Source organism: Macadamia integrifolia, chromosome 4 (genome assembly GCF_013358625.1).
Source record: "Macadamia integrifolia cultivar HAES 741 chromosome 4, SCU_Mint_v3, whole genome shotgun sequence".
Classification (NCBI taxonomy): domain Eukaryota; kingdom Viridiplantae; phylum Streptophyta; class Magnoliopsida; order Proteales; family Proteaceae; genus Macadamia; species Macadamia integrifolia.
Genome location: NC_056560.1, coordinates 25179472 through 25206935, shown reverse-complemented (window position 1 = coordinate 25206935; position 27464 = coordinate 25179472). Strand labels below are relative to the sequence as shown.

Below are 27464 nucleotides of genomic sequence, written 5' to 3'. Positions count from 1 at the left end.
CTAGTTTCAAGTGCTGCAATCATTCGGAGAACCTGCACTTGTGAGTTTTGAGGTAGCCATAAGCCCCACTTGTTTGTGTTTGATCAAAACTGTATACGTTCCACGATGCGTGGATATAAAATTATGTTGGACATTCTTCACCACCATCGCTTTGTTCAGGATGAAACTTGATATGTGATTAGAGGACCTTGGGGTCTACTTGCCTACAGTATTTCAGCATCATCGGACTTGCCACGAGGAAGAAGTAGGTGCCTGTTCATAGGTGACTTATGGTTGTGCTTGTCCATTGTCCATTAATACCCACTTCCTGAAACAAATAAAAAACTAGACCTCTTGTTTGAGCAATGAGCATAGTCCTGTTGGTTTCATCTACAGTACTTCCATGCTTATTCTTTCAAATGGCTTTGATCTGACATAAAATTTCAATTGACCGTAGTCCACCATCTATCTTTACTTTATTAATAAAAAAGGGCATTATTTTTCTTGAATCATTGTTTATTTTGCTGTGCTTGTCTTGCTGTGATTTGAAAAGGGTTAGATGGAGGAATCCAAAATGCTATTTGCATTGTAAAGAAGCTATGAGGAACAATGATGGAGAAGTGGAACGAAAGGAGAGCATTCCCAGCCTTGATACCAGATTCAATCAGACCCTTAGAAGTGTTCAAGGGTATGCTCATTCATAACATTTCCTTTGAAAGGGTACTTTCAATGAACCTAAAGACCTCCAAATTGAGCACTCAACAAGCTGAGAGCCAACACCACTACAAACCAATATAGATCTAAAACCAGTCAAAAAAAATCCTGTCTTCCTGATTTTTCGCCAGGTCTGCCAAGGCCATAGTTTCTTTAATTTATTTTTTAATATGTTGATTATGTGGGAATGCATAGAGTTGTGTAGTTTCCTATAGTCTCATGTTATGCTAAATCAGGCTGAATTTAAAAAAAAAAATTTGCATACATTGAGCTCTTATCTTATTCCGTATCCATTTATGCGTTAGTGCATAAACTCAGCTTGTTTTCTATTTTGTGATCCAGACTGGTTCAAGGTCGCAGTTTCCCTGGAAAAGTTTTGCTAAGCCGGAGATCAGAGTCACTGAAAGATTCTAGCTCAGCTGAAAATCCTCCGGACATTGAAAGGAGTCGATCAGAAGATGATTTCAGGTCAGGTGAACATACGGACACGTCATTTGAGGTAATATTGGCTAAAACTGGCTAATTTGGTCTTTATTTAATATGTGCCCCAATCATCTGGATTTCTTCTCTGAATTAGTTCTGGACTTTAACAATTAAAGACTAGTTTTTATTTAGGGCGAACTTCAAAGTACGAGCAAGGTAACAAATGAGACGACCATTAGTAAACCACCATCCTCCATTACAAACATGGAGAGTACATCCAGAGAGGCTCAGAAGCTCATGTTTGGGGCTAGAGCCACTGATTCTGCGAGGGTTATGAAGTTCACAAAGGAACTCTCTGGATCAACTGTCATATTAGGTATTTGCTTTTCTTTGTTCTCTATTGTCTGCTTTGCTTCCTTGTTTCTGACCTTGAAAAACCTTTATATTTGCAGATATCAGATTTTTTTTTTCCCGTTTTTAAGGGGCCTTAATATATATAATTTATTTTTGCCTTTTTAGACAGACATAATAAAGAATTAAAGATCATAGTGTCGCAAGTTCATGGTATCAAAAATTGAGCCAACCGATAGTTGAATTATCACCTTCGCCATGAATCCTGGGACAATTCATACATCCTCTTAGTTCTATATATATCATACATATATTGTTTGAAACTTGGGGTGAGGGAAGCTTTCATAATCACTCTAGGTCCATAAAACTGGATCATGTGCTAAACATAGTTTATGTACATAAACAATTAGAAGATCTAGATTTTGAATGGGTCCTGACTCCTGACTACTTGCTAATGGGTTTCTAATCACCTAGAGCCACTATGTAACACATAGAAACCAGAACCGTAGTGAAGTTGAAGTGACCGGAACTGAAGAGAAAGTGATAAACAGTAATCTGGAATTCTGGATTTCAGATTTAAACTAAAATATAATGGATTGCTCTATATATTCAGGTATAGGAACAGAATAACAGAAACTGAAATTAATCTAAGGGTCTACTCTCAAGTTTCAGGAGAATCCTAATTGAATTAGGACCTTTCTAAATAGGAAATTGATGGCAGTACTTGGATCAAAAGCAAACAACAATTCCAGATTTACAGTAGATCAGAAATCAGATTTAAGGGCAGAACATATTTTGATTTAGGATCTGAAACAGGGTTTAAACATTAACTTATTGCAGTAATAACAATTTCAGAAACTCAGGAATCCTAACAGAATAGGACTCTGTTATGATCTGACACAAAGTTTAGCTTTTGAAACCAGGAAAAAACTCAGAATAACATCCGATTATATGACCTGAAGTTAGAGTTGAAATCTGAGCAATATTAAGCAAGAAATAAGGATTTAGTGTGCGCAGGAAATTAAGGTTAGAACTGACCTGTTGCAAAGTAAGAAATGAAGAAAATATATGACCTGAGCTTTCCTGCTCAAGCCTTGACCAGCATCCCACTGATCAACCCAGCATCTACCAGGCAGCCACTGCATCTCACGACTATAAATCTGAATCTCACTGATTTTATTGGTAGAAACCAAGCTTTATTCAACATAAAATTCATATCTTGGGCCTGTGGGCATCACATGTTTTATAGAAACAATTGACTTCTTAGATACAATTGGACTTGGAATATGAACACATCCAACCACAATTGACATTTTGGACTGCTTAATGACAGCTGTCCAGCCTTCTAAAGACAAAAGAAAATACATCAACATAAGTTCCACAATCTGGTTTTGAAGAGAACCAGAAAACTGGTTCAGACCATTCCAAGACTAGACCAAGCTAAACCGCAGGCCTATTCTGGCCTGTTCTTCATCCTCCTGCAAGCATACTTGTGAAGGAACCTGGATTCTGCATCTATTGCAGTTAATCTAGTTGATCAGCATCTGGTCACCAAAATGTTGGCTGAATCTTACGACTTTGGTTCTTTGTTACGGCAATGACAGATTAATATAAAGAGAAGATAAATGAAAAACAGGAGCTGGGCTAGGATTTCCCACAAATCTGCATGAAACAGCCACCCCAACCACAAATCCTATGCAACTACCTGCAAATTTACCCTATGATGCAGGAACATCCTAAAGAAGAATTCTACGAGTAACCATTGGGTCAGTTCGGTGTTTGGGAGCATTGTATTCCAGAAAATTAGTTATTTTGCCACTGTTCTTAGAGCTTTATTTTGGAGACCAAAACTTCTCGCTTTGATTGCTCTTGGTTCTGTTAAAAGGCTTATCCATTTACTTTCCTAACATAATCAAGATCTTCCACTTCCAAGTTGTATGTGTAACGTTATAGCCATTTTAGATTAGGTGTCACTCTGTGATGTGATATTTGTTTTGGAAAGTTTAATTAGATTGTAGCCTTATTTGTGTTATTTCTTAAGTTGGTAGTTTATTATGGGAAAAAGAAGCTACCCGCTTGCGGTCCCCCACACCCTGACACAGCAGGGTGCAGAAAGACCATGCTGCCTCTGCCCCACCATACACTGAAGATGCTCCCGTGCTCCCTTCCATTGGCCAACACACTGCCATGTTCCTGTGCCAGCAGGGTCGCGTTCTTTTTCCCTTTATTTATTTACAATCCTTTTTTCCCCATAAAACTAACGTTGCCCTCCAATGATTCATCCAAACCCATATCCGGCTGAGGCGCAGTTGGCACTATCGAGCTCTAATATCCACAAAGGCAGTCAAAACATACATCGATGATAATGCAAATGCAGCCCTAATAACTTAACCATGATTGAATTGCCAATCCTAAAAGAACCAGTACTTGCACCACCAACAACATCATCAACAACAAACAACTCACCATATTGTTACTCTTTCAAGCTCAACTTGAAAAAGAAGTTTGTTCTGAAATCCCTACTGCATTTTGGTCTCGGAAAACACATATTGTTACTCTTCCATATGAAGATGACTTTTCTGAAAACCGAATTCCCACAAAAGCTCTGGCAGCTCAAATGCTTGATCATTTAAGGGAAACCTGTCAGAAGAAGATTTCTGAACTCCTTGCTAAAGGTCTTATTAGACCTAGTAAATCTCCCTAGAGTTGCACTGCCTTTTATGTAAATAATAATGCTGAAATTGAACGTGGTGCACCTAGACTTGTGATCAACTATAAACCTTTAAATAAGGTTCTTAAATGGATTCGGTACCCTATCCCTAATAAAAGGGATCTTCTCAATAGATTATACGCCTCCAGCGTATTCTCTAAGTTTGATATGAAATCTGGGTACTGGCAAATTCAGATAGCAGAAAAAGACAGGTATAAGACAGCTTTTGTTGTCCCATTCGATCAATACGAATGGAATGTTATGCCTTTTGGCCTTAAGAATGCTCTCTCTGAATTTCAAAATATAATGAACCAAATTTTTAATCAATATTCGCAGTTTATAATTGTGTATATTGATGATGTCCTTATTGACTCCCAGGACATTGCTCAACATTGGAAACACTTTAATATCTTCCTTTCTGTTATTCGTCAAGCAGGATTAGCTGTCTCAGCTAAGAAAATAAAATTATTTCAAAATAAAGTGCATTTTTTGGACACTATATTTCATTCGGCTCCATTATTCCCATTGAACGAGCCATTCAGTTTGCTAATAAATTCCCTGACGAGATAACAGAAAAAACTCAACTCCAAAGGTTTCTTGGTAGCCTAAATCACATTGCTGAGTTCTACAAGGATTTAGCAAAGGATGCCAAACCGTTATTTAACAGGTTAAAACAGCAACCTAAACCTTGGACAACTGTTCATACTGTCGCTATCCGAAAAATTAAGTTCAAAGCCAAGGAGCTTCCGTGCTTAAACTTAGCATGACCAGATTGTTTTAAAATCGTTGAGACTGATGCATCCGAATTCGGATTCGGAGGTATCTTGAATAAAAAATGTCCTAACCTTCCTAAAGAAGTTTTAGTACGTTTTACTTCTGGCACCTGGAATTCTACTCAACAAAAATATTCCACAATAAAAAAGAAGATTCTTTCACTTGTTTTGTTTATAAATAAATTTGAAAGTGATCTTCTTAATCAACAATTTCTTGTTCGAGTGGGTTGTAAAGCGGCTAAAGATGTCCTTGAGAAAGACGTAAAGAATCTGGCCTCCAAACAGATCTTTGCTCTATGGCAGTCGCTTCTTTCTTTTTTTATTTTAATATTGAATTTATTAAAGGAGATACTAACAGTTTACCTGATTTTCTAACCCGAGAATTCTTGCAAGGCTCCTAAACAGAAGGCCATTATCCCTGCCTCTTCTAAAAAAGATGTTGCCTCCTCTTCTTCAAGGAAACTTTAAGAAGAACCCACTTCTATTTCATCCCAATCTCCTGCAACAACCTTAAATAAGGCTGTTAATAATTCTCCCTTCATAGAAACCAATTTTATTCCAGTCATTCCCATTGAAAATATTCACCTCTGTCACACTCCCTCAGAACTTGCCACCATTTACCTCCACGACCATCTCCATCCATCTTCTGGTGATAAAACTCGTTATTTATATGAAAGAATTCTTGAAGAAACTCAGAGTGCTAATATTCAACACTCCTATAGAAGTGCTTATGTCAAGGCTTATTCGAAGCTCAATATAATAAACATCATAAGAGATCGTGAATGGGGACCTTTGCCCTCATTCAAACGAGAATTTCATGATGTCTCTAGGTTGATTGAACTCTTTGAATTTAGTAACGGATTGCTGAAGAGATGTAGGAAGGAACTCCAAAGCAGGTGGTCCCCAGGTGAAGAACCATTGTAGAAACTAGTTCGGCACGCCTAATATGGTGTGTTGAAGACGAAACTTCACGAACTAGGAATGGGTTTCATGATCATTCTGATATAAGAATATCATGTCCCAAGCTTTGACATAATCGGCATAATCATATGACCTGAGTTTAAGGCCAGAGACATCATGGAATTCTCATTTGAATGAGGGCGAAGGTCCCCATTCACGATCTCTTATGATGTTTATTATATTGAGTTTCGAATAAGCCCTGACATGAGCACTTCTTTAGGAGTGCTGAATATTAGCACTCTGAGTTTCTTCAAGAATTCTTTCATAGAAATAACGAGTTTTATCACCAGAAGATGGATGGAGATGGTCGCAGAGGTAAATGGTGGCAAGTTCTGAGGGAGTGTGACGGAGGTGAATATTTTCAATGGGAATGACTGGGATAAAATTGGTTTTTATAAAGGGAGAATTATTAACAGCCTTATTTAAGGTTGTTGCAGGACATTGGGATGAAATAGGAGTAGGTTCTTCTTGAAGTTGCCTAAATCCTGATCATTCCCGATCCTGTCTCCAAATGGTGTCAGGGCCAAGTTGAAAGTTGCCATAGTCGTAAAGACCATTCAGTTGGTAGTGTTTCACCCTTGTCATATAGACCTTCACCCAAGTCGTATTGACCTACACCCAAGTTGTACTCAGCCGTGTTGCCGTGGATAGGCGTTTAAAGGCATAATAGTATTGATAGCAGGTGGTATTGACAGAAGGATATATAGATCGAAACCTTTATTGACTCGAAACACTAAACTATGGCTTCATACTTTAGATATAGTTCGAGAAGATCATCTTCTAATGCTAGCACAAGCGGAAGGACTTATGATCCAGTTCATAATTCCGAAGAAGTGGTTTTCAGAAACTTAGAAGCTGCCATGAATAATTATACCATTCCCCGGATACCTGAATCTGAGGTATATCATAAAGGAACTTTTGTTTTTCATGGTGACTATGTCATAAAGACTAGCGAAAACACCCATACTCTGCTCTCTAACCAAGAACAAATCCAACTCCTGTCCAGTTCTCAAATTCAGAGGCGTAGAGATCGTGGATTTAAGTTTATCCACATTGGATTAGTGCAAGTGGCACTGAAACCCTTAACTCTTCTAGGGTTAAATAGTGTGGTTTTTGCTACTATTAGAGATGCCAAAATGCTTGATTTTAATGAATCTCTAATGGGTACAGTTGAAACTAGTCTCTATGAAGGACCAGTCTATTTTCAGTGTAGACCAAATCTTACTATGTCCTTAACAGATACTAATATTCTTGATGGTACTGTCATTTCTTTGAAGACTTATGGATATCGTATCGCTCCGGGAACTCAAAATCTCGCAGTGATTTACCGTATCTATTATAAAGTAATGACTACTGTCGCTCCTAATGCTAAGGTTATAGATCTTCGTGGGCAAGCGGTGTGTTTCCAGGCTAATTCCAACCGGTCTCAAATCTTTGTCCCCTGGTGTATTAGATGGTCGGAAATCAACCTTCCAGAATCTTGGACTTTAACCTTTGTGGCTCAACCTCAGCCACCTTTCAGGACTACTCCATCTTGGATCACCCAACTTCCATTTGGTGATGTTGAAATCACTTTTGATCGTAGACTCGATAATACTCGTAGATCTACTTCTTCTGTGATTTCTTCTTCCTCTGAGTATCCCACGTACCAAGTACCTGCTCGTGCTTCTTCATCTCGAGCTCAGAGTGAGATATTTGATGGAATAATCAATCTTCAAGGTACAAACCGTACACCTACTGAGGTTAATCAACCTGTCTATAGTCCTCCTAGAGAACCTTCTCAGGCTAATCAGCCACCTATTGTTCCTATTGATACGAAAAATAGGTCCTCATCTCCAACACTCTTTGATCGCAAGCACCCTTGGGAATACGTATGCTTCATATCACTGAAGAACCCAAATTCCAAATCAATAAGTGATTCTTTATTCAGGAATATAAGTCCGTTAGGAATGCTAGGAAACGTCGGATCTTTAAAGAACACTATTCCAATCCTCAGCGGCAAGAGCTTCATGAGAAATGGGTTTCTCATATGGAAACTCATCAAATAAATCTCCCATTTTTTCAATGGTTAAAGATATACCTTATAGAAAAATCACCTAGCCATCCACAGGTGAATAAGATTAAGAAGGTATCAACCACTTATGTTACCAAGGAAGGAACATAAATGGAATCTGTTCATCCTCCTCCTCAAGCCTTAGAGATAGGAACCAATCAGATGGCTACTCCTCTTAAAACTTTAAGTTATACATCCTCTCCGTTAACTGAATCTCATCTTAGTCAAGTTGTTGAACAAAACAATTATACTACTTTGTCTTCAGTCCATAGGAAGCCAGATTGATTGTATAAAGGCTTCTACTCCGTTTACCTCCTATGCTAATATTGAGCATAACTTAAAGCCAAATTGGCAAGCCCCTGCTTCTTAGCCTAGAAGTAACCAATCTGTCATTTTTAAACCTCCTCCTGTTTTGGATGTCCCAATTAGAAAGATTGAGACAACCATCATTGATGAAATTGTATCCCGTCTCAGCCAACTTCAGGTTTCTAAGGACAAAGAAAAACAAGCTATGGCTCTTTCTCTTGCTGAACCTTCTAATTCAAAGATTGAAATTGCTGAGAAAGAATTCCAGTCTATACTACCTCCACAGGCAGCAATTCCTGAGCCAATTCCTCAGTTTAATTGAGTTATGAGGAAAGCTCATAAAGTTATGCCTACAGCACCGACAAACTACTACTATCCTCGGCCTTCTCCTGTAGACCTCCAATTTGAAATGGAAGGCGAGCCAGCTAGTTTTTCGGTTGACGGTAATTCTATTATTGAATGGAATATTGATGGTTATCTGAATATCAAATCATCATTCTTCTAAAGCAGATGCTTATGTATGCCACAAAGGCTAAACAGTATCAAACATCCGATTTGGCTGTTGCTAAAATGATAGCAACTTGATTCTCCGGCCAACTTCGCGGTTGGTGGGATTTCTATCTGTCCAAAGAGGTTCAAAATCAAATCCTAAGTGCTGTTACCAGTGTTCCACAGAACCAAACAGAACAGCTTGCCGATGGTTCTTTTGCTCAGCGAACAGTTTATATTAATCATGAAGATGCGGTAAACACCCTAGTTTATACTATAACTCTCCATTTTGTTGAATCAGCTGAAATCTTAGCTGATCGAGCAAGAGAACAACTTATGAATCTTCGATGTCCTACACTATCTCATTATAGATGGTATAGAGATGTCTTCTTTGCTAAAGTCTTTACTAGAGATGACTGCAACAATTCTATATGGAAAGAAAAGTTTATCTCTGGTTTACCTCCCTTATTTGCTCAAAAGGTAAGGTATAGACTTAAGGCAAAGCATAATGGCACTATTCCCTTTGAGCAATACATATATGGGGAATTAGCTGCTGAAGTTTACAATAAAGGTCTTCAACTTTGCACAGACCTTAAACTAAAGAAGCAATTGTCTAAAGAGAGACAAGCTGGATTTAGAGAACTAGGAGACTTTTGTGAGCAGTTTGGATACGAGAAGATTCGTCTTCCAGGATCTAAGAAGACTCATAAAAAACTCTCTAGGTTTTCTAAGCCTAAATATCAGGCTAAGCAATATAAATCTAAACCTAAGCGCTTCTTCAAGAAACGCTTTTCAAAATCCCGTCCTCAAAATTCTTTTCCTACTAACAAACCTCTTGTTTGCTATAAGTGTGGAAAAGTAGGACATTATAAGAATAATTGTCGAACTAAGGCAAGAATTAATGCTTTAGAAATTGATAACTCTCAAAAGCAAAATCTTGAAAAGGTCTTGTTCTATATCTCGTCCGACCTTGAGTCTAACACCGAATCTAACTTAGATTAAGATATTGCTCAACTTGAGTTCAACAGTGATTCTTCTGAGCCTAAAAGCCAGACTCTCCATTGCAGTTGTGATCCTTTTCAGGCAATGCTTAAAGAAAATGGCTTGATGGTTCTTTCAACTGAAGAGTCATTTCTCTTAAAAGCAATAGACCAAGTAACTGATCCTGCAACTAAGGCCCAACTATTACATGAATATATTACATTAGTTAAGGATACTACTAGGTCTTGCCTTGTTCCTGCTTTACAGCCTGCGGTGCAAGATTATAGTTTTAAAACTATAATCAATCGGGTTAAGGCTACTTCTCAAGCCTGTGAACCCACTATTCAGGAACTTAGAAGAGATCTCAACGAAGTTAAAACTGAAGTTAAGAGTCTTAAACAAAGAATTCAGACTCTTGAATTATATAATGAACACCAAATGATTGAGCCAGACTTCGAAGAAGAAGCTTTCTTTAAGGATCTACTAGTAACTCAAAATACAATAGCTAGTACCTCTGCAACTACTGCTGCAGTTTCTTTTGAAGATGCTCAAGTCTTAACTATTCAATAGGTTCAAACTCATCGATGGCACATAATGATCGATATTGTTATCAATCGAGAGTTTAGCCTAAAGACTATCGCCCTAATAGATTCAAGCACGGATATTAATTGTATTAACGAAGGACTCGTACCCTCGCAATACTTTGAGAAGACTACTCAAAAGCTAGTTACTACTGACGGATATAGAATGCAGGTTGAGTATAAACTCCCATCTGCTTCTATCTGTAATAATGGACACTGCCTAAGGACTCATTTTATAATGGTAAAAAGACTTTCTCAATTCGTTCTTCTAGGCACTCTGTTTCATTATGTGGTTAATCACCCTATTACTTTTCATTTCATCGAACCCCCATAAGTTCTTACGGTGAATGAAATCCAGACTCAAATTCCATCCAAAGAAAATTTTATATGCTCTTTATCATCAGAAATCCAACAGAAGAGCATCCAATAAAAAATTGATGACCCGACCTTTCAAGTTAGTGTTAAAATTAAGGGAAACCTGTCAGAAGGAGATTTCTGAACTCCTTGCTAAAGGTCTTATTAGACCTAGTAAATCTCCCTGGAGTTGCACTGCCTTTTATGTAAATAATAATGCTGAAATTGAACGTGGTGCACCTAGACTTGTGATCAACTATAAACCTTTAAATAAGGTTCTTAAATAGATTCGGTACCATATCCCTAATAAAAGGGATCTTCTCAATAGATTATACGCCTCCAGCATATTCTCTAAGTTTGATATGAAATCTGGGTACTGGCAAATTCAAATAGCAGAAAAAGACAGGTATAAGACAGCTTTTGTTGTCTCATTCAGTCAATACGAATGGAATGTTATGCCTTTTGGCCTTAAGAATGCTCTCTCTGAATTTCAAAATATAATGAATCAAATTTTTAATCAATATTCGCAGTTTATAATTGTGTATATTGATGATGTCCTTATTTACTCCCAGGACATTGCTCAACATTAGAAACACTTAAATATCTTCCTTTCTGTTATTCGTCAAGTAGGATTAGCTGTCTCAGCTAAGAAAATAAAATTATTTCAAGCTAAAGTGCGTTTTTTGGGACACTATATTTCATTCGGCTCCATTATTCCTATTAAACGAGCCATTCAGTTTGCTAATAAATTCCTTGACGAGATAATAGAAAAAACTCAACTCCAAAGGTTTCTTGCTAGCCTAAATTACATTGTTGAGTTCTACAAGGATTTAGCAAAGGATGCCAAACCGTTGTTTAACAGGTTAAAACAACAGCCTGAACCTTAGACAACTGTATATACTGACGCTGTCCAAAAAATTAAGCTCAAAGCCAAGGAGCTTCCGTGCTTAAACTTAGCACGACTAGATTGTTTTAAAATCATTGAGACTAATGCATCCGAATTCGGATTCGGAGGTATCTTGAAGCAAAAATGTCCTAACCTTCCTAAAGAAGTTTTAGTACGTTTTACTTCTGGCACCTGGAATTCTACTCAACAAAAATATTCTACAATAAAAGAGGAGATTCTTTTACTTGTTTTGTGTATAACTAAATTTGAAAGTGATCTTCTTAATCAATATTTTCTTGTTCGAGTGGATTGTAAAGTGGCTAAAGAAGTCCTTGAGAAAGACGTAAAGAATCTGGCTTCCAAACAGATCTTTGCTCGATGGCAGTCACTTCTTTCTGTTTTTGATTTTAATATTGAATTTATTAAAGGAGATACTAACAGTTTACCTGATTTTCTAACCCGAGAATTCTTGCAAGGCTCCTAAACAGAAGGCCATTATCCCTGCCTCTTCTAAAAAAGATGTTGCCTCCTCTTCTTCAAGGAAACTTCAAGAAGAACCCACTCCTATTTCATCCCAATCTCCTGCAACAACCTTAAATAAGGCTGTTAATAATTCTCCCTTCATAGAAACCAATTTTATCCCAGTCATTCCCATTGAAAATATTCACCTCTGTCACACTCCCTCAGAACTTGCCACCATTTACCTCCACGACCATCTCCATCCATCTTCTGGTGATAAAACTCGTTATTTATATGAAAGAATTCTTGAAGAAACTCAGAGTGCTAATATTCAGCACTCCTATAGAAGTGCTCATGTCAAGGCTTATTCGAAGCTCAATATAATAAACATCATAAGAGATCGTGAATGGGGACCTTTGCCCTCATTCAAACGAGAATTTCATGATGTCTTTGGCCTTAAACTAAGGTCATATGGTTATGCCGATTATGCCAAAGCTTGGAACATGATATTCTTATATCAGAATGATCATGAAACCCATTCTTGGTTCGTGAAGTTTCGTCTTCAACGCACCTTATTAGGTGTGCCGAACTGGTTTCTACAATAGTTCTTTACCTGAGACCACCTCGTGTGGAGTTCCTTCCTATAGCTCTTCTGCAATCAGTTACTAAATTCAAAGAGTTCAATCAACCTTTAAACTCCCGAGCTCTCTTCGTCCAATTCTTCATATTATACGAAGTTCCCTGGATTCTTCAATGGAAGTATCGGATGTCTACTGATGACTTTGAAGAATGGAACTATGTTCCCCAATTAGAACACCATATTATGGTTAAATGGTGGGATAAATTTGACATTTCACCTTTAACTGGCTCACGATTTGTGCCTAAACAAGGCATTAGTTCCGATCTACCCCTTGTATCTTCCTCAACAACGGCAGTCTAGACGCCATTTTTTAACATTTTCAATACCACTAGGCGTCGTCTTCCGTTTTTGTCAGATGAGCAAATCCAAGAGTGAATTCTAACAGCTATCGGGTTTAATATTTAGCCCGACAATCCAGCCCCGTCATCATCCTCATCTACATCCGCTCTTTCTCCTTCGGATGACGGAAGCCAATTCGCTCAACGGTCTGATTTCTAATGGCCCAATAAAAAAAAAAGGGGGGGGGAGGGAAGAGGTCTCATTACACCTTGACCCCGTGCCGTGATAATCAAACACGCCATTCTGATTCTTGCTAGATGTCAAGCATCCACATCTAGTGCCACCCCAGTTAGACTGACGTCTTGGCATGCGTCACGCAACACTATAAGCGCATTATAGTGAGTGTCACGGGTGGACACTTTAATAATTCACCTATTTGAGACTCTTCTGAAAAACAGTGGGTCATCCCATGTGGAATGCCTGAGAATCTCATTCGTGGCTTATTTTCAGTCACACACCTGAACTACACAACAATATAATTTTCGGCTGAAGCTTATTAGCTTCTGACAATAACCCCACACCTTATTAGGTGTACCTAATTTGTGATAAGAACACCTTATCTTTAGCTGTTCAAATGTCACATCCGGTTGGTTTGATGCCTACTCGACGCCAACTCTATCAAGGCCCATCAATGCATCTCCCAACTAATTTTGAAGAAATTTTGGTGTCCGCCATCTATAAAAGAAAGCTCCTTCTCCTTAGAAGACACCACGAAATAAGACTAAGAAGAATAGATTAGTATTTTCTTCCTATGTTTGTTTGTGAGTAGAGTTTGTGAGAGTTTTTTTTTCCATTGAGTGTGTTTGTAAGAAGAGTGAGATTAAAGTCTGTGTGCAATTCGTGTCTGTGTGCTGTATATAAGTGTCTGTGTGCACTTCTGCAATTCTGTAATTCAAGACCCATATGTAAGTCTTGTCTTCTTTAAGCTTTATTTTTCATGTATTATGCTTGCAATTAGAAAGTGTAAAGATCAGCTTGCTTTACTAGACAATCTGTTAGATATTTCTTCTGCTTATATTGAATTTTATTTGTCTTTTTATTCTCAAGATCCAATCTACTTCTCTCAACTTCTAAACGAAGAAACCATCAATTTTGCTGAAATCAAATCTAGGAAAAGACAAATCCTTTGCCTTCTTGGTTCCCTCGCTGCCTAAATCTTGATCATTCCCATTCCTGTCTCCAAATGGTATGTTTGAGCCTTTGAGGCCATACTTGAGACAAGGCCTAAGCTATGCATGCCTTTTGTCACAATTTCTCTTAGAGTTTTTTTTGGTCTACCCCTGCCTCTTTTTGTTCCTTTAATTTGAATAAGATCATTCCTTTGTACTGGAGCATCCAAAGGTCTATGTTGAACATGGCCATGCCACCACCCTTCTCATAGCTTATTGTGTATTGGAGCTACTCCCAAATCAGCTCTAATATGATCATTCCTTACTCTATCCTTCCTAGTTTTGCCACGTCCATCTCAACATCCTCATCTCAGCTTGGTTGAGTTGATCTAGATGATGCTTCTTAATTGCCCAACATATGCACCATACATCATAGCCGATCGTATGATTGTCCTATTGAATTTTCATTTTAGTTTTAAAGGAGTATGTCGATCACACAACACTCTGGACACACTTCTTCACTTAATCCATCCTATTTAATTCTCTTTGAAAATCATTCTCTATATCATCATCTTTATTTATGATATAGTGATTGAGCATAAATGCCTAAAATAATCACTTTGCGTGATCTCCCCTTCCTCAATTTTCACCACCTCATTATCCGTCATAAAGTTACACACAATATACTCCGTCTTCTTAGTCCGTTCTATGTATCTTAGAACCTTTTGATTCCAAGGTTAATTTCCATAACTCCAACTAGACGTTAATCCTTGCTTTTGTTTTTATAGTTTTGTTCCATACTTCTACCTAATTATGATATTTTCTCTTTAAATTTATGCATCTTGGAGAGTCATTGCATCAATTGGCTTGGAATGGTGTAACTCCACATCTGCGCCCAATTGTATGGAGGCTTCTTCTGGTATGTTTTATATTTAATGTTCAGTTATTAAGCATTAGATACTAATGTTGTTAGTCCAATTTTCATTAACTTGATACTAATGTTGGATCATTTAGATGTATTTATGAAGCTTGCTTTCCCTGTAGAAGTTTAGAGTTTATGTTCTAGCACTAGTGGCTGGGCAATCTGGGTATTTATGGTTTCGTTTGTTTTGTTTTATTTTGATTTGAGGATATGTAGTAGGGGTATAGTAATGGTATAAAGTATTCCACCGTATTGTATCATATCATATCCGCCGTTTCGGTATTGGTTAGTATCGATGCGATACAGGCCAATGCACATCTTTTTTTTTTTAAGTAGTAAGTATCGATATGTGTCATACTGTATCGGCCAATACAGTGTGATACAACCATTAAAGGCCCATGTGGGGTTTTAGTCTTGATACAAAACTCATAAAAACAAAAAAGAAAAAAAGGCGGGAAGAACCAACCGAGAGTCCTAAAAATGCCCTTTGACCAAGTTTTTTGCATAGATTTGAGTTGGGGGTTTTAATCTAAACTAAAAAACTATTCAAAGGGTGACTAAAACCTAATTTTGGATCATTCAACAAGGTGAAATAAGAAATTAAAGGAGATTTCCAAAAAAAATATATTTTTTTAAAACTTAATCTTTGTGTTTAAATTATTGTTTTTGTTCAAGAATTTTCACAGGAAAAAACAAAAAAATTTCATGTTTATTTTATTTTGTTTTTTTCATTTCTTCCAAAAACCAACTGCTATGCCTTTAGGAAAATTCTTTGTACTAGATCTACATCAGATCTATCAAGTATCAACTGCAATAGTTATGGTAATGTGCCCACATTACCATAACTATTTCGAATGTGGTCAATATCGTGCTTATGTCCGGTCAGTGCACTACATCATCCTAGTTGCTCCTATTCTTGAAGACCCTTCCATCTATAAGTTTGAACCACCCCGACACTCTTCATGGCAATAGATTATTACTACAAATAAGAAACCTCATCCTTTATAACAATTTCAATTCAATGGACTTGTCTCATTATATGTTGTTCTCCATTTTAGTATTTATGTAGGATACATGTTATATATTTGCTTATTTATACTTTTTCCCCCCTCCAAAAGTGTATTTCCATGCATATCTCTGATACAATACGTCTCTTAAAATCACCTGACTGATACGATACGTAAGGTTATTAAGGCGGTGAGGCGACCAAGGCGTTTGAGGGTCTTTCGGAGCACTTTGGCGATAGGGCGGGCATAAGGCGTTGCCTTATTGAATAAAGCTTTCTTGTGTTATATTTTTTATACACCCAAATTTAGAGGAACTATTTACAACAAGATGAAAAAGTGTGTACAGCTAACAGAGTTTATATAGCAAACCAAGTTAGCTTAATTGAAACAAATTGCATCAGCAACCTTATTGAACGATATATTAGCATCTCCAAACATGATGTACAGATGGCGGCCATAATAAATAATCGAACTTTGTTCTATAGGAAAGCAAATTATTGGAAAAGAAGAAAGGAATATGTAAAATGCTAAAGGGCATACAATCATATGAATATTCATAGTAGTCATACACACGCGGAAGGTGGAAAAAATAAAGGGGACAACAGTACAACACATTTTTCCATCCAACAAAAAAAAAGAGAGCTGCAAGTTGCACTGTTGCAGTGAAGAAGTAAAGAAGAAGAAGGGAGAAGATAGAAGGGAGACTGGGAGAGGAAAAGAAAGGAGAAAAAATGAAAAAACAGAGGAAATGAACCCAAAAAAAGAAAAGAAAAAGAAAGAAGAAGGTAGAACCGTAGAAGGGAGAGGAAACTAGGAAAATAAAAAAATATATGTATCAGCTGCAGTAAGAAAAGAAAAAAGAAAAAAAGAGAGGGAAATAGAAGAGATTAAGAGAAAGAAGAAGAAAAACAGCATGTAGAATGAAGAAGAAAGAAGAACGAATGTTCTCTGCCGCTGCCGGTGAAGAATTGTCGCTGCCGGAGCAAGATCCGAAGGAGTAAGGCTCCCGTCGGCTCTGGTTCTTCCCTCTTCAGTTCAGTAAACCCTTGCAATTTTACGACTGATTTGTGAATTTTTTTGTAGAGTTTTAGTATTAATAGCCTTGGTCCCATGCATCTCAAGTGTATTCTTACCCATATACCTGCCAATCACCAAATGACACTTGGAATCTGTGTTAATTAGTTTAAAAAAATAAGTAATGTAAAAAATTACATAATGCGACTGCCCTGGGCATAAGTCGTCAAAAGGCGCTTTAAGGTGTCACCTTATGTGTTGTACATAAAGCGGTCGTCTTATGTGTAGTTAAGGCGGTCGTTTTATGTGTTGCACATAAAGCGGACCACTGCCTTAGACTCCTACAACCGCCTCAATGCCTAGGCGTCGCCTTACCAGCGCCTTGGTGACGCCTTAATAAACTGTGACGATATGCAATACTGATATTTTAACCCCTGGGTGTAATGGTGCATACCTTTAACCCTACTACTCATGGTAATGCTATTCATCCAAACCGTGAGATTTTCTACTTCTTCTTCTTCTTCTTCTCTCTCTCCCTCTCCTTTGTTTTTGCAGGTGGACTTCAAGGTCTGATTTTGTTAATCATTACTTAAAGTGATTACAAAGGAATTAGAATTCTTACTCGGTGATTTTTTTTTCCTTCCGTGAACCGAAGGTGTGGTGTTGTGTGTGTGTGTGTGTGTGTGTGTGTGTATATATATATATAAGTTAATCTGTGAAGCCGATACCGTACAAGTTTGGCTCTGTATGAAAGTCTGATTTTCTACAGAGGGTGTGGTAAGGAGGTTAGATATATATATATATATATATATATTTAGAAGTTAATCTATGAAGCCGATACCGTACAAGTTTGGCTCTGTATGAAAGTCTGATTTTCTACAGAGGGTGTGGTAAGGAGGTTAGGTGTCCCAAGGTTTTTTGACATTTCGGACACAATTGAATGGACGGATTGAACAGATTCAGCTCCATTGGTATAGTTTGTGCAGGTTCGTGCCAGATCAACGGAAATCAGGTTTGTTGAGGTTGATCGCGGGCACAAAGGGCACAAGTCTGGTAAACCAAATGGATGGGAATTTGTATAGACTTGCAGAGAGTGTGGAAACAGGTGGAGCTACTGTTGGAACTCGGGTAAGAGGTACAGATAGACAACAGATTTTGCAGGTGGTTCAGGTGATATGAACAAGTGCAAGTCTGGAAAGAAGCAGGTGTCTTTTGCTTCAGATTTGATGAGTGGCAGTGATCTCTTGGGGCATGTTGCAGCAATAGGAGAAGTGGAGCCATGTAACATCGTGCAGCAGCGCTGAGCTGTACGAGACACACTGGATGGGGGGATGTGGGCCATGCCGGTTGGGCAATGCTGGACAAGCAAGGACACCCTGAGCGGGGGTGTGGGTAATGCCGGTTGGGTATGGCAGATAAACAGTGGCAATGGTGGAGTTTGCAAAATCGACATCAACTCCAATATTCTTTAGGGTTGCCTTTCTTGGACTGATACTTTAAACCTTGGAAGAGCCTTCCTTATAGCAAACATACAATCCTTATGGAATGGAAATAGTTGTCCTAATAAATTTCCCTTCACCTTTTGTCCTTCCCTGTTATAGATGTTTCCTTTTAGCTGCATATAGCCATGAAGCTCCAAGTAAAGCATATATTAATGCTATAGCGCTAGCGCATAATAAGATTCTCAATCTCTATTGGACTGTGATGATAGGTACATCTTAGTGGTACTGACTTGCTATTATTGTTAAGATAAATATGGAGAAGGAAAAGAAGAAAGGAAAGCAAGAGTGACAATTCCTCTCCTTCAAATTCTCTTATGCATAGAATTAATTATGACAAAAAGCACCATTTGATGAGAAATACTATCACATTTATGAACCTTAAAATACTTGCTATCTTTTTATGGAATGGGTTGCTTTTGTAGTGCTTGAGTGCTTCTGGTCAGGCTTTGGTTCTGCTATTATTTTGCATGATGAGTTGTGTCACTACCTCTATAATGAGAAAAGTTGTTGGTGTATTTTAGACTAGATAATTGTTTTATTATCATTTGAATCCTAGTTGGAATGGACAAATATCATTTCATATGGGTGTAATAAAATTGTAGATATTCTCTCTAGTCCATGATCTATTAAATCTTATCTGTTTCTCAGTTGTACTTTCTAGGTGTTCACTATTCACATTGCTGTGAAACTTAAATATAAGCTGACTACAGGGATATGCACCACCTAATTCAGATAGAAGGGAGGGGGTTCTTACAAGGAAACGGCTAGAGTACCTTGAATGTGTTTCTCAATATCATGATATTCCCGATATTGAACGTTCTTATGATGAGATCAACATGCTTCGCCAGGTGATCTTTGCACACAGTGCAGTCATCTCAACTGTCTTAACAAGTTCCACCCAATGCTAGGAAAATTGGAATAACTTACTCATATCTTTTGTGCTTTGCTTCTTCTGCTCAGATTGCTGTTGATTGTCCTCGGACTGTACCTGATGTCACCTTCTTTCAGCAAGAAGAAGTTCAGAAATCCTTGGAGCGGATCCTTTATACATGGTTAACTGATTAGTTCTTTTCCACATTCTTTCCTTTAGTTTTTCGTCCCTTCTCCCTCCCAATCCTCTGGAGGAATACATTGTTTGCATCTTGTATACTGAATATGGTCCATGAACAAAATATGGATTCATGAAATGCATGGGCTGAGGGGTCAGGGCATAGTGCATTACATATACTAAAGTCTTAACTAGGAGGATCCGTAAGAAAAAAACACCTTGGATCAGATCTGGAGCCTTCCTATCTATTAAATTCTTTTGGAATGTAACAAAATATATGGCATATGAAAGAAGTCTGCCAACAGGTCGTCTGATTAGCTTGATTTCTTCCTTGCAGACATCTTAGATTGTTATTATCAAATGTTTGTGCACCTTGTATGTGCGTACTTTATGTATAATCCGTAGGAGATCCACTCAGATATATGTGTTTCGATTTATTATTTTGATGAAGCTATTAGTTGATATGTCTAGGAACCTGAGCGAAATATGTAAATATTAGTGTACTTTGATATTTGGGTGAAGTTTCAGCGGCTATGGAATATTTAACTGTAATTGCATATTTTCTCCAGCTTTGCTCCTGCTTCAGATCTGTTTCATTTATTTGTGAGAAAAATAATATTTGGCATATCAGCATAGCTGACCTCCTTTTGGACCCACCTGTGATTCACATTGAAAATGCTCGAGACACTATGGATGAGCCTCATGTTGGAGACCTTCCAAACCACAATCATCATATAACTTTTAATAGAATATTCTAAAGTCGTCTTGACCATGGATGGTTTGGGGGGGTCAATGGTCTTTACTTTGGTTTAATTCCGAATGCTGCACATTTGAACCATGTGAAGTTGGTCTTTGTGGACTGAGGAGCATTCTCATTGTTTATTCTTTAGAAGTAATGATTGATTATTTCTCTTCATCTATATTCACGGTTTCCTGACTTATTTTCAGGGCTATTCGGCATCCAGCAAGTGGTTATGTTCAGGGAATTAATGATCTTGTTACACCATTTCTAGTTGTTTTCTTGTCTGAATACTTAGAAGGGGACATGGGGAATTGGTTAGTTGCAGATTTACCTTCACAGAAAATTTCTGACGTTGAAGCCGATTGCTATTGGTGTCTATCAAAATTACTTGATGGGATGCAGGACCACTATACATTTGCTCAACCTGGAATACAAAGGCTTATATTTAAGCTGAAAGAATTGGTTCAGAGAATTGATGGTACATCCCATTTCCTCTATTTCTTTCCATTCTATTTTTTTCCCTTGGATTTCTTTCCATGCCGTTGTTTCTTTACATCTTTCTTTTCTTGCTTTTTTAATATTTACCTTCTAAGCTTTATCAACCAACTACTTAATATGATTTTGAGGCAAGAATATCTGGCATACTGTAGGAGGCAAGCTTACTTCCAGTCTCCCACCAGGGTCTTCTATATCAAAATCAGTCTTTATGGATGACCTTATTCGTATACTTTTTTTTGCCATCCAAACAATCAGAAATATTGAGTGGCAGCAATTATCTTCTTCATGACGTTCAACCAGGATTTGTTGTTTTTTTTTTCCATTTCCTTCTATTTTTGTTTCAGGAACTGTATTTTCTATCTTATTAACATTTATAGCAAACCTGTATCTTGGGGACCCACATTATCTTCTTATGTGCCATCTCACAAGCATGATGGGAGTTTTTCCTGTCTAGGGGATGCTTGCAAGTCCACATAACTGCAAGGGTTCCAAAAGAAGATGTGTGGTTTGCTAAATCAAAGGAGAGGAACAGAGTAAGCAGGTAGATAAAGAGCTTGTAATGAGAAATTGAGCCAGCAATGGATTGATATTTTGGGCTGTTCACAGACTTATTGTTTGAGTTTATTTTTCATAGGGATACATTCTAGTAACTTTTTGGAGGGTATTTTTGTATTTTTTAGATAGGAAAATATTGTAGATATTGATTAGGAAAACATTGTAAGTTTGTAATGTGATAGGGTATTTTTGTCATTCTACTTGAGGATATTTTTTTAATGGTTCCGTTTCTTAGGGCTTAAGGAACTGAAAGGTTAACTTCTCAAAGAAGCTACTTTTAGCTTCTTGATTCTTGAAGAAGCTCTCAACAAGTAAGCTTTTTGCTTCCTAAATAAGCTACTTCTAGTTTTTTGAGCAAGAAACTATATTTACCATATTATAAGGGTGTATTAGAGCATAATTGATGAATTGAAAGTGTGTTTAACACAAGCCCGTAGGGAGTGATCCTTTCAGATCTTCTCCCCCCGAGTGATCCCTTTAGACTTCCCTCTTCCCAGGTGTCTTGTCTCTTCCTCTTCCCTTCTCCTTCTCTTTCTCCAGCTCTATCTTAGTATTACTGTTTGTTACTGTTCAGGGGTACCATTCATATCCGCTCAACTGTAGCCAAGGTTCAAAATTTAGGGTTTCAACCAGGTATCGACCCTGGTTGAGATTGAAATTGCAGTTGAAATTTCTGAAATTTTGTTGAAACCTGGGAATTTTTTCCTAAGGTTTCCACCCCCCAAATTGTGTGTGTGTGTTTTTTTTTTTTTTGTACACCCTATTTTTTTTTTACATTTCTAACATATTCAAAGAATTAGTTTCATGAAAAAACACCTAAAGTGATAATTGTGGTGTTGATTGAAGTTTGCTAATGTACGTTGACTGGAGCTAGCAAACAAAACATAATGTAGAGGATACGAAACAAATAATAAAAATTGAAATCATTGTACTATATTTACAAGTACATTATAAAAAAAATATATATTTGGGGAAAATGGAGTTTTACCTTTTTGCTCCAAGAACCCTTCCTTGGGTCGATGTACTTTGAGTCAAGTGTAAAATGAAAGATTGATAGAGAAATTTTAATTTCTTAGCTGATTTCCTATGTTTCCCACCTTTTAGTGTCAAAATATGGGGGAGAGGTTGATTTTTGCAAAATGGGCTTGTTTTTATAAGGAGCTGGTTAGATCAAAATCGTCGAATCAATCGACTTGGTCGAAATTGGGGACTTTTAAAAGTACCCTGGTATATCGTATCGGGCACTTGCAATATGGTCAAAATTTTGAACCATGTCTGTAGCTAACTTTCTTTCCTTCCCCAATTCTTGTCCTTATTAAAGCCCTAATCAGTCTTAACACACTTACCACCACTCCGTTCTTGTAGTCGAGTCCTAGAAATCTATACCTCTAGGTTGTCCTACATTTTCATGAATAATAATTTATTTTAATTTTGTCTTTTCAGTCTGGGACTGGGGGGCTTAATAAAAGGTCTCTTGTTTGAATCATTTTCAAATATGTAGGTGCCTAAGTGTTGAGAGAGTTAACAGCACAGTCTCTACTTAGTACTTTTTATAATTTTAAAATTTCCCAGTAGAAGATGGAATCATTTGCAATAATAGAAGGGGAGAGACCGTTTTCTCTTCTTTTTGTTGTTCTTGATTTGTTTCTCCTCCTTGGGATACTGAATAGCCTTCAAGGCCGTAGAAAATAATTTATTTATAGCTACCCTCCTCTGGGATTATTGACCCTATATTATGTGAGGCTAATGAAAGATTACACCCGTCGATACCCCAGAATTAGACACCCTCCATAAGCTTGAACATTTGCACCATCCCTAAACTCACCACAGTAAGTTGCTTGGTTTATCAATTTTGATTCAGTCCTTGTATCAATTGGTAGCAGTTTTGCTGCAGATCTTTGTAATAAAAGTAGTAGCCCCAGTTAACGGTAGCACTTCAATGGCACCACTACAGTTGAAGTTGACTCGTACTGATCTTCTTGCAACACCTATTATTACAAGTTGTAAATTATGGAATTTAATGAGGAAGGGAATGCTGATCACTATATTGGATTTCAAATTTTAAGAGCATCTTTGCTTCAAAAGTCAAGGCCAATAGGTAAAACTAAAAGGATCAGCTAATTTCTACCAAACAGAACGAATAAATGAACTCTCAGTAGGTGAATCCTTATACCAGAAAATCTCCTGAGAATCACTAGCTTATTTGTGTCATTGCATTACCTGTGAGACCTAAAGCACAGGCAGCATGATCTGCAAGTCCTCGGGGTTAGGATGGAGAAGATTGCACCACATTGTGCAATAGCTTGGTGGACTAGAGATGTATAACTGTTGAGATGAACCACGGGCATGATCTTTTGAATTTTAGTTCTACTTGCTTCACATGTGGTGAGAAACATTAGATTCCAGACCCTAAGGAGCAGATGAATTAGCCTGAGAGGTCCAAGTAATACTATAATACCCTACTAAGAATAGTTAAGCGAATTTTTTGTGACAGGAAATTGAGCCACATCTTCTTCGGATGAGTAATCTGAACTTCAAGTTTAATTGTTGTGGATGCATGTATTTCTCCTCCAGTCGTCCCATTATTTTTTTTTTGGGGGGGGGGGGCAGCATACGTGGCAGCATTTTATTGAAACAAGAGCAAAAATTAGTACATAGGAGAAGTGAGGAAAGACATCAATAGCTTATGACTAGTAACTAGTATGGCTTTGTCTGATTAGAGAAAATGGATCCATGTAGCCGACCCCATTTATCTGGAATAAGAATGAGTTCAGTTGAGTTTAGGAGACCCAATTACAGGATTAGTATTTGCTGTCTAGCAATTAATTTAGGACATATTTACGTGAACTAAAAAGCTAAATTGTGAATGAAATCTCAAACTATAACCACCCCTAATGATTTAAGAAATCAACACAAAGGAAAAAAAAAAGACTCCACTCAATACATCTTCTTTCTTTGCACCCATACTAACCAATTGAAGGCTTCTTGATCGTTATTCTCTTGTTTGTGGCCTCCATATTGTCATATTTTTCAACCCATGTAATAATTGCTTCATCACATGATTATCCCATATGCACATGCTTTTTTCTGTTGTTACTATGTTATCCCTCCCCCCCCCTTTCTTTTCGATAGATAATTAGGTATCCTATTTGTTAGTGGTCAGTGTTAGCTCTTCGCTTCTGACAAAGTTATTGTCTTGCCCATAAGAACCCCTGTCAAGGCACATGGAGGAGCAGGGACTTGAGTTCATTCAGTTTGCATTCCGCTGGTTTAACTGTCTTCTAATACGTGAGGTTCGCTTCCTTCTAACCATTTATTCTTTAAAGTTCTCATGTCTCTTGTTAGTTCAGTTTCGTCTTTTAAGTCATTATCCAGCAAAGTGCTTATTGTACTGCCCAACTGAACAATGAGATCTTTTTTTTTTTCTTGGGGGGGTTGGGGGTCTATCAAACAATGTGATTTACGGTTATCTTTTGGACTGGAGCTAATTTGCACTTGGAACTTTTTTGCAGATTCCTTTCCATTTAGTAACAAGACTGTGGGACACATATCTTGCGGAAGGAGATGCATTGCCTGATTTCCTTGTTTACATATCTGCCAGCTTTCTGTTAACGGTGAGATCAGAATTTATTATTTCTGTAGCCCTTGTGTTCTCATCCTAGTTTCAAAACTTGCGATGTGGCAGACATAGATAGACGTGATTGCATATGATATGATAGAAGACTTCCTCACCCAATTAACTGGTCGAGTTTCAACCCCCAAATGAGCGAAGGATATGGCTCACTAGTCGGTGCAAAGTTAAACATCACAAAAAACTTCCATAGTGCTATAATGGAATCCAGTGACACTAAAAAATACACTTTTGTAACTCCTGCTACTTGGCATTAACTGTTGACACACTTTCCCTATGTGTCTGTTGCTGGAATTTAACCATATAAATTTGAGGTCCTGTCTTGACCAGTCAAAAAAAAAAAATTATATATATATATATATATATATATCTCAAGAACAGCAAAAAAGAATTTCTCTAATTTATGGTGTGTCAGTAATGTGATTTGTCAGGATTTATGGACCACCTTAGTTTTTTCCACTTACGATATGATGAAATAGAAAATGTGATTCACATATATGTTTCCTTTTTAACTATGCATGGATACCTACTGGTGTAGAAGATACAAAAGCTGAGTTATCATTCATGCCTTGAACCTTGTTACAGTGGTCAGATAAGCTACAGAAACTTGATTTTCAAGGAATGGTATTGTTCCTTCAACATCTCCCCACCCATAACTGGACTCATCATGAACTTGAGATGGTTCTTTCGAGGGCATACATGTGGCACACGATGTTCAACAGCTCCCCGAGTCACTTATCCAGCTAAGGAAGAAGTCAAGTATCAATTAGTGATCCCCCATCTCGTGTTGTATTACTTGGCAGGGGGAACCAAGATATTTTTTATTTGTACTCCTGATTGTAAATTTAATTGTCCATTATTTGTCAAGGATAATCATTTTCATGAATGCAAATAATTATTGGAGAAGCATCCTCTAGGTTATTGAACTCCCTGCGAATTTATGAGATATTCCCCTTAGATACCAAATTGATCTTCAAGGTTGATTGAAAAACCACTGAAGGTTTTTTTTTCCCCAGGAAAATGAATCAGTCTAAAGGTTATGGACATAGGCCTGTAAGTCTGGGAGGGGCAAATGCACATAACATTACCCCGTGCTTCACAGAAGAGGCTGTTTCCAACTTTCAAACATGTGACCGACATGTTGCAGTTGCGCACTTAACTACCGTTCTAGAATTACCCATTAAGGAATTAAATTTGCCTTTTTTTTTTTTTTCTTGATCACAGACTTCCAATGTTTTACAATTCTGTAACTTGTATCTCAGTGAACTGAATGAATTTCCTACTGGGGTTGATTCAGTTCAGCAACTTTTATCACAAATATAATGGACTGAATGAGTCTCATATGGGGATTGATTCAGTTCTGATGGTTCCATTTAACTTGGCGACTGAGAACTCTTAATTTCCATACCTTCATGTGCACCAAACTTAACAAAACTCTTACCATAGGGAAAAAAAACTTTGCAACAAGGCAAGGAAAGGGCCTGGTTTGCGAAAACCAATGCCGATTCTCGGGTCCCTTAGCCTGCCCCAGCCTAGTCATATTTCAGACCAGGCCTGAGTGGCTTAGTTGGGCTAGCTGTTTTTATGCCTAGTGAAGTATAACATTTCATTATTTAATATGTGGCAGTATATGTGTTTGTCCATGTGATAGAATATCAAACAAGCATCTCATTGGTTACTAATATGTGGATGCATGTGAGAGGGTTAAGTGATCCCTTGACTATAAACACATACAAGTTCGTAGTAAGATAAGAATCTTTTTTATAGTTATTTAAGAAAAATTACAAGTTGAAAGAGTTTGATTGCTACCTGGAAAAAGCATTTGAGAGTAGTGAAGAGCAAGGAATGTGAATGGTTCCTGGAGTGGAGATCATTCATTAGAAACATTCAAAGGGGAAACGAATTTAAACCTCCTTGGCAAAACACTAGTGAGTTAGAGGGTCATTACAAGGAAACTCAATTACAAAAGAGGACGAGAGTGCCTTGCAAGAAAGGGAGTGAGCAACAAAGTTTATTTCACGATGGTTGAAAAGGAAGTTGTACTCCACAAATGAAGATGAACAGAAGATAATATCATTCACAACTAAGCAGATCTCAGCATTGAATCTTCTAGAATTTACATAAGAGTTGAGTTGCTGAGAATCACTTTCAAAAATCACCGATGTCCCACCCATGCTAAGAGCCACTATAATTTTTTTGTTTTTCTTAATATATGTATATATATATATATTTTTACTTATTTCTCAAGTGTGGGTGAGTTAAAATCTTTACAGTTACTGTAGTTGATTTTGTAAAAAGTTTTGAACTCTCAAATTTTTAAATTTAAATTTGAAAAAAAAACCTTGCCAGTTTAACATTCTCTACGTTCAGACACAAACGAGCATGAGAAGACGGTGCTACCGCCACTGTGCTGGACATGCTCCCGTTCGCCAATCCTT

At 37.5% G+C, this 27464-nt stretch overlaps 1 protein-coding gene across 2 annotated transcripts; it reads left to right on the top strand.

The window, feature by feature from the left end:
• The first annotated feature begins 536 nt into the window (after positions 1 to 536).
• On the top strand, positions 537 to 25935 carry LOC122076770 (GTPase-activating protein GYP1-like). Of its 2 annotated transcripts, XM_042642300.1 has the most exons (10): positions 537 to 667; positions 1036 to 1192; positions 1309 to 1492; positions 14956 to 15026; positions 19263 to 19400; positions 19513 to 19604; positions 20549 to 20820; positions 24603 to 24688; positions 24908 to 25009; positions 25612 to 25935. In XM_042642300.1, the coding sequence occupies exons 1-10, from the start codon at positions 579 to 581 to the stop codon at positions 25771 to 25773; spliced, it is 1353 nt and encodes a 450-aa protein (XP_042498234.1). In that variant the 5' UTR covers positions 537 to 578; the 3' UTR covers positions 25774 to 25935. The 2 variants fall into 2 exon arrangements, with proteins under 2 accessions (XP_042498234.1, XP_042498235.1); XM_042642301.1 differs by lacking the exon at positions 14956 to 15026 and having other exon boundaries at positions 19285 to 19400.
• The last annotated feature ends 1529 nt before the right edge of the window (positions 25936 to 27464 follow it).